This window comes from Malus domestica, chromosome 04, assembly GCF_042453785.1.
Source record: "Malus domestica chromosome 04, GDT2T_hap1".
Taxonomy (NCBI): Eukaryota; Viridiplantae; Streptophyta; class Magnoliopsida; order Rosales; family Rosaceae; genus Malus; species Malus domestica.
Window position 1 is genome coordinate 30054250 of NC_091664.1, and position 8637 is coordinate 30062886.

General features: G+C 37.1%; 1 protein-coding gene across 2 annotated transcripts; it reads left to right on the forward strand.

Annotated features, from left to right (window-relative positions):
* The first annotated feature begins 950 nt into the window (after positions 1-950).
* On the forward strand, positions 951-6288 carry LOC103434184 (flowering locus K homology domain). Of its 2 annotated transcripts, none has more exons than XM_008372495.4 (7): positions 951-1362; positions 1706-2321; positions 4120-4372; positions 4789-4937; positions 5032-5316; positions 5422-5616; positions 5881-6288. In XM_008372495.4, the coding sequence occupies exons 2-7, from the start codon at positions 1713-1715 to the stop codon at positions 6055-6057; spliced, it is 1668 nt and encodes a 555-aa protein (XP_008370717.1). In that variant the 5' UTR covers positions 951-1362; positions 1706-1712; the 3' UTR covers positions 6058-6288. The 2 variants fall into 2 exon arrangements, with proteins under 2 accessions (XP_008370717.1, XP_008370718.1); XM_008372496.4 differs by having other exon boundaries at positions 1124-1362; positions 4792-4937.
* The last annotated feature ends 2349 nt before the right edge of the window (positions 6289-8637 follow it).

Genomic DNA, 8637 nt, shown 5'->3' on the forward strand with positions numbered 1-8637 from the left:
CGCATGTCCCTTCCCCCCCTCCCCACTCGCCCTCCTCCGTAAACCCCATCCCAATCCCCTCTCCCGCAATACCTATAGTCTATACCTCATTCACTAATACCACTAATTCTGATGTGAGATCACCTTCATCCTCCACTCCCGTCGCTCGTTACTCTTTGCCATCGTCAATTTTCGATCCCCCAGCCTTTACAGAAAGTTTCGCCTACGATCCACCCGGCAAACACTTCATCGTTAGCTCCATCCACAAATGCACCATCCTTTCTGTCCCCGCGCCTCCTTCCACGACAAAGCCTAGCAAACCTATACCCTAATTGCCTAACCTTCAAATCAAACCCAGTTTCCTCCGTGCCTCATTTTCTTCTGGAAAGCCATAGCTTGATGGTACAAGGTTGCATAAGGGAAGGTTTGCCAATAATAAAAGGGAACAATATCAAATCAAATCAAGTCCATTAACTGCCTTTTTTCAATACAAAGTGAATTGTTTGAGAAAATTGCAAATTCTGATTGGTATGGCATGTTCTAGTTGGTTGCTAACTCTGACTGTATTTTCATAAACAGTGTAGTAAGTTTCATAAACAGTGTCGTAAGTTTTCATAAATAGTGTAGTAAGTTTCATAAATGTGTCGTAAGTTTCATACACAATGTAGAAAGTTTCATAAATAGTTTGTGCACGTGTCAGATTTTTTTTAATATTTAAATTATGTATTTTTCATTAAAATTTAAGTTCTTTTGTTATTTTTATTAAAATTTAAGGGTTTTTCATTAAATTTTAAGTTTTTTTAATTAAATAAAGTTATAGCATAGTTTTTTTTATTAAAATAAATTTTGCCTAAGCCATTTTTATGAAAGTTCCATTTATTTATTTATGTAACATGTTAAGCTTACCAAATGGATAGAACTTGGCTGCTGAAAAAATCAGCAGCAACCCGTTGATGAAATAAGTTCGGCTATGATTGGTCATCAGCAAGGACTGTTGCTGATTTTTCAGCAACCAAGTCCCGTTCTCACCAAATTTACCAAATTATGTGACAATGGATGTATCAATATTTGACAGTTTGAAAATAAAAAGATGAGATGAGTATACTTGGCAAATTCGTGGGGTATAAATATAATCATATTTCCAGAACCACAGAAATCGAACCTCAGAACCCAACTCTCTCTCTCTCTCTCTCTCTCTCTCAAATCAAGATAAATCACTCTCTCCCTCTCTCTCTCTCTCTCTATTTTCTTCAACTCTGAATCTCTCTCTCAAACCCCTTGGAAGCCTAATCCAACTCTCGTCGTCCTCTCCGGCGATTCGCCCCTTTCAGTTTCAGGCTACTAGGTTTCGCGCTGCCACCACCAGTTCTCCTCGCTACCCATGTAATTTTTCTTGATTTTTTATTTTATTTTATTTTATAGTTTTGTGTGTATTTCTTTTCAAATTTCTGCAATTTTCTATGGTTTTAGTGTAGTATTTGCTTGATGCATTTCTGTATACGAATTGTCGATGTTGGTTCGTCATTGGGTGTTCTTTGTTTTGTGATTCTTTTACTCTAGGGCTGTTTTTTTTTTTTTTTTTTTTTTATTGAAAGAAGGGTTTTTGTTCTTGTATCGTGAAATATGTTTACTAATTCATGGTTCCCAGACAGGTTTTCGATTCGGAGTATTTTTCTTCATTTGGGTTTGTTCATATTTTTCATGGTTTATGTTTGATATAATGCAGACAATTTATGGCTGAAGCTGATAAACTCTATGGGGAACTTGATGGAGGTGAAGTACCTGTGACCGTGGCTGAAATCGATGGTGAGATTGAGAATGCACAGCCACTGGTAGAAGACCAGGCTACGGCTCTAGACCCAGCTCCGGAGCTGACGGAGGCCAATGTACAGGGGTATGAACAAGAACATGGAGTGACATTTGCACAAGAACAAGAAGATGCATTTGCACAGTTCCAGGCACAGCAGCAGGAAGATGCACTTGCACAGTTCCAGGCACAGAAGCAGGAAGACGCACTGGCTCAGTTCCAGGCACAGGAGCAGGAAGAGGCACTGGCCCAGTTCCAGGCGCAGGAACAAGTAGAGTTATCAGTAGAAGTACAAGAGGAGGAGGCGCAATTACCTGAACAGAACCAAGAGCGTCATGAAGATGCTGCTGTGGCTGGTGGAGGTGAGAAGAAGTGGCCTGGATGGCCAGGAGAGAGTGTTTTCCGGATGCTGGTTCCTGCGCAAAAGGTTGGCAGTATAATTGGACGCAAAGGGGAGTTCATTAAGAAAATAGTTGAGGAGACAAGAGCTCGCATTAAAATTCTTGATGGTCCCCCAGGAACAACTGAAAGAGCTGTAAGTTTCTACTAATAACCTGTGTGAATGAGATGTAGTATTCTCTTTCAAGTTTCAACGAATTTTACGTAGTTATCTGCTTTTGGTCACTTGGTTTATGTCATTCTCTATATTATGCGTTCGCTTTGAAATGTATTTGAGCATTTGTAGTTCCTATCATTTAGTTGCTGGGCTAAGTTTTCCGTGAGGGTAAATTTGCTTTATTTCGTAGTTGAGGAAACCTTCCTTAGTGGCTATAAATATCTGATTGTTGTTGAGATTGCTTAATGTTTATAGTTTGATGGTTTGACTTTGACCTCTACATGACTATTACAGAGTGTTGCATGCACCAAGTATAACAGTCATATGGTGATATACCATTGTTGAAATGACCTAGGGAAAGATGAAAATGAAGTTCTTGACTTTTGACTCTAATTGTTACTACGAAGATCAATCACCAATATGATCAGTTGATCAATATGAAGGACTTCACCTTGTTGAGTTTAAAAGCTATAGGTTGATAATGTCAATTGATTTAATAATTACAGGAAAAAATATACAATAATTGTCATCCTAGATGGGGCAAAATAGTTATGAGGCACAATGCAATATGTTAGATTAACGTACACATTAAACGAAATCTTGATTAGTTTGACTAGAAATATAATTTTTGTTTCATAGAAAAAAAAAAAAATTAGGTTCTAGTGTATCAATTTGTGTTCTAAAGTAGTGATGTTCTCATAGTTTAAATGTGTACTTTGGTATAGATCTTTTAGGAGAAGAAAGTGCTATCCAAATGAAAAGGAGTTACCATATAAGCTTTTAGTAATATCTAGCCCTGTTCTCTCGAAGAGTCTGAAAATCAATGAAATTATTGAAAGTGTGAGGCAAATAATAACAAATGTGATTCAACTCTAGAATTCCTTTTCTAAAAATGTTTAATCAAAAGAAGACATAAAAGAAGCGGCATCACAAGAATCTATAAAATATGAATACATCCATTTATTGTAATAACAACAATGAATGTGTGCAGGTTTTTCATGCAAACATTAAGGCAACGACTCAATCATCAATAAGATCCCAAACTTGAAGAACCAAAGGTCCAGATGGAAGGGATCAGCATTGAGCATTACAATTTGCTGAAAAGTTGATCTGAATAAACACATACACTATTCGAACATTTGTTCCACAAAGCTCTGCATTATCTCTGGTAACTTCAGAACCTGGATGATTGATGTGTTGCCGCAGATGATGTACACCATAAAAGAAATCAATAATCCTTAATAACGTGATTCTTAAGACTAATGATAAATTTTAAGTGGCTTATAAACTATCCTACATATCTTTGAAACAAAAAAGCAGTATAACTAACCACAGTCAAATGAATCAGTTAGTTATACATAAAAGCTTGTGCATAACGCTAAGCTGTTGTTTTTCCCTACTAATTTGTCAAAATTGATCTCTTGTAGGCCAATTATGACCATATATAGAAGATTTATATTTGGTTGGAAGATCCTACATAGATATGTTCGATGCATACCTTTTGGTTTATAAAATGGTTTGATGTATCTGAACGCTGTGTACGATTTTGGCTATCCTTGTTACCATTCACCTGGTCCAGGTTTTTCCGTGTTCAGTTTTTACATTTTTGCCAAAGAATTGTTGATTTGTTTGTTTGTTTGTTTGTTTGTTTTTTTTTTAAAATATTTTTTATGAAGAAGAGTATTTTCATATGTTTGTGTATATGTCAGAGGCACTATGTTATGGTAACGGCCAGTGTTTATTCTATGCTGATGGTGCTTTTTATTGCGTTGATTAGGTAATGGTTTCTGGCAAGGAGGAGCCAGATTCTTCTCTGCCCCCAGCAATGGATGGCCTTTTGAGGGTTCACAAGCGTATTATTGATGGTTTGGATGGTGATTCTTCTCATGCTCCACCGGGCATGGGTGGCAAAGTATCCACAAAGCTGCTGGTCGCAGCTTCACAGGCAGGAAGCTTGATAGGGAAACAGGGAGGAACTGTTAAATCCATTCAAGAAGCATCTAACTGCATAGTTAGAGTTCTTGGATCAGGTAATCTTCATTGTATATTGAATCTCTCATGATTTACAATTTTCCGATGTACTTTGAAACATACACAGATATCTGATCTTAGTGTAAGTTCTGAAAAATTCATTATGAGACTACCTAGCTACTTGTCTTGTTACATATAGTTTTCTTCAGTATAACCAAATAAGGCTTAAAAGTTCATCTAATGGATATAAGATTAAATATTTAGTGGCAGTATTTGCTGAGGGCGGCATTCACCGTTGCATTTATGGGATACAACCCATCACATGATACATGGTTCACAAATAGTAAAAGCTGAAGCTTTTTCTTCTTTCTTTACTGTTTACTTTCTTTAGTTTTGCATCTCTATTTTCAGCTGGACATTGGTATATGTGTCCTCTGCTCGATTGCCTGACCTTTTGTTGAACGATTTGGCGCAGAAGACCTACCGATTTTTGCTCTTCAAGATGACAGAGTGGTTGAAGTAGTGGGTGAGGGTGTTGGTGTGCACAAAGCAATTGAACTAATTGCAGCTCATCTTAGGAAGTTTTTAGTTGACCGCAGTATAATTCCAATATTTGAAATGCATGTAAGTCTGCCTTGTACTCTCAATTGCAATAAGTCAAACCAACTCTCAACACTTGTGTTTGATGAAACACGTGGTGCTCCTTATTTTTTATCAGATGCAAATGGCAAATCCTCAGATGGATCATGGGCCACCTCATCAAAATTGGGGTCCACCTCAAGGTCATCCCCACAATGCTGGTCATGGGGGTCCTGGATATGGGCCGCCTAATCCCCAATACATGCCACCTCCTCGGCAGCTTGACAATTACTATCCACCGGCTGACATGCCTCCACCTATGGAGAAACAGCCTCATCATGGTATATCGGCTTATGGAAGAGAAGCTCCAATGGGTTCCCACCAATCATCAAATGCTCAGTCCGCACCAGGAATGGTCACACAGGTTATACTCATGTTTCTTTAATTCATTGAAAACTATATTGGTGTTATCAAGTTCTTTCTTGTAGTCCAAATATGTTCTTGATGATGATTTTTCTTATTTTTGCAGATCACCAAGCAATTGCAAATTCCGCTGTCATATGCGGATGCTGTAATTGGCACAGCTGGTGCAAGTATAAGCTATATTCGACGTGCTAGTGGGGCAACTGTTACGATACAAGAGACTAGGGGTGTACCTGGGGAGATGACTGTTGAAATCAGTGGAAGTGCTCCCGAAGTTCAAGCAGCTCAGCAACTGATACAGGCAATGCTCGTTGTCCTGGCATTTGATTCTTCTATCTTGATCATGCTTTCTGGCTTATTAGATTTTTGTGAGGTCATAATAGGAGTACGGGCAAACGTAACGTGTTTTATTGGGTGTTCTGTTATATAGTTATTTCGTGCATTAGCGCTGTTAGAAAGCTTCTGTCGGTAGTAGTTGATACACGAGCACATTTCTGTTAATACATGCATTCTAATTTTCTGTTAGAACAGAGACCTTGACAGTCCTTTGTTGGTTGTTTTACAGAATTTCATGGCTGATGCTGGGGCACCGCAGCCGACCCCAACTCCTGGCTCTGTGGACCAAGGTTATAACAACTATGCAACTCATGGTTCGGTGTATGCATCTCCCCCATCTAATCAAGGACATGCAGGACAACATGGGGGCTATGGCTCAGCCTACGGCTCGCATTATGGGTACTAGACGGGAACTTCTACTAGGGTTTTTTTTGTAAGAGTGAGACAAATCGTTTATCGGTGTGACTTAGTCGATCACATGGTAATTCTGTAGGGCAGTTGTATTGTTATACTGTGAATTCCCTTCTGAAACTTTGATTTTGAACTAGTTAATGTCAGATTTTCGGTGTTAATTAGGCCGGCGAACCGTAGCGTTGAGCCGATTTACTCTGAATTAATGGACATGCTCTTATTAGTAGCTTGGCACATTGTTTTCCGGTTGATGCATTCAGGAGAAGCCGTCATGGTTTTAGCATGTAGCAGGGAAGAAAAACTACTAAAAATAATGTGGCTGGAAAATGACATAAATATGTTTTATGTTGTAATACAACGTTGACTCTTTTGCACAATGTTGTTAAAAATACGATTTTTTACCATTTATCAAAGTCTACTAAAAGTGTTATTTAGGAATTTTTTTTGAAATGTCATATGAATTTGTACCTATTTTTTAATTTGTCATATAAACTAAAATTTTAAGCAATTTGTCATACCAACTTTCCGAAATCATCATTTTGTCATCTCACTGTGTTCAGAAGTATTTCTGTCATTTTAACACCTCACTTCCTTCTATTAAGTTGCATTCGATCAAAACAATTCTAGAGTGTTTAGTTTAGCATGTCATGAAATCAAATTTTATATGGGCTTTGTAATATAAGAAACGAGTTGAAGTTTGGTGCCAGAAAATAGATTTGTAGATGCATATACGCTGCTCGAACACAACGATCCGGATGAAAAACCCCGAACACAGAATTTAAGAGTTTTATTAAAGAAAAGTAAAGAACTTGTAAAAAGATCTTAAATGACAAATAATCTTGAACACAAGTCATGTGCCTCGCACATGACTTATTTTTGATGGAAAACTTAACGGAGTTAGGGTGAGATGGCAAATTGATGATTTCAGAAAGTTGGTATGATAAATTGCTTTAAATTTTAATTTATATGACAAATTGAAAAATGTGTACAAGTTTATATGATATTTAATTTTTTTTTCTTTTTTTTAATATAAAAAAAATCTAGTAAGTCCCCAAAACATAGTCAAAATGCCACAAAAATTACAATGGTGTATGCAAAACTTCGGTAAACCGATTGGAAACACTCTGATTTTGAGAAAAATGAAAGTTGTTCAGTTTTTGCATAATCTTTTGCATGCACAAAAAATGTAACCACAGAGGAATTCCGTCTGCTTGAGCATCTAGAATTTTGCAAAACTGAGTTAAAAACTTTTGACTATTTTTTTTACAGATTTTGTGGAAGGTAGAAAATACACTATAAAGTTTTGGCATCTCTTTTTAGTAAAATCAAGTTGGAGAATTCCCATTTTCCTTTGACAATTTTTCTTGGTTGTTTCCCACCAGAAATCCATGATGCTTTGTTTCAGACGTTGCACTACAAACACATGGATTATTTAATTATAATTACTGTTCAGAATTATTTTTTACGGTTGCCAATTTGGAAGAGCTAGGGTTTCTGTCTGTGTCAAAGTTTCAATCTTCAACCCTGATTATTCCAAGTACCGACCCAGATTCTTTATGTTTTCTGCCTAAACTTTTCATTGCTTTTGGAAACTAATTGATTAATTAAGCTTTGATACGTTGTTAATAAATAGCTGGCCAACGTATTACATAATCCTTTCAATTAGAGGTGTTAAATTAACCTATTTAGTTGTTAATAAGTATCTGTTAAGACACCTTTAATTTGACATCATTATCATATACAAGTGAGATTGGTAGTGTTGGTCATGTAAGATGAAATCAAACTAAACAGGTCTTAATGGGTATCCATTAACAATACAAGGAGTTGATTTAACACCTCTATTTTCAATTGCTAGTGGCTTAGTGCTGTATTAGTTGTGCTTAAAGTAGGATTTTAATTTCAAAAACCGAAGAAAATTGGAGCTGAAATAACGTGGGAATCTTATTAAAACATCACTATACCCTTTTTGGAAAAATATTGAGAAAGTTCTTTCTTCATTAGGAATCTAAAACCATACTTTTTTCTTCATGTCTGCAGGAATCTAAAAGCAAACTCCTCCCTTCATTTCTCTTTAAATTTTAGTGCATGCAGACTATAAATATCGCTCTCTCCATCTTTCAATTACAACATAACTTTCGAAATTGTCTTCAGTCACCACATCTTTTCCGTCACTAATCCGCTGTGTTTCCGTCACTCATATTTCCAAAACTTGCTCCGTTTTCGAATTTCTCACATATATCAATGGGAAATAGACAAGCAAAACAGCAAGCATGCTGCAATCAATACGAATTTCCGGCCTCTACTGCTCCAAACGTTTCACTTCCGAGTCATAATCATACTCGCAATTCGAATAGTAACCAGGTCAAACTACCCAATCTGTATGGAGCTGAAGCTGCACAGACTGGAATGGCACGAGTGCACAAGGTAGAGATGAGAATGGAAGACAATGATGGTGCATTTTCTGACTACATTAACCGCACGAAATTCAAGATCAGTGCTACGACCTCCAATGCTGGTATCGAGAAGGCTGCATCCGCAGCAGATGGTGTTTATGAAACAAAGCAAGAAGATGATG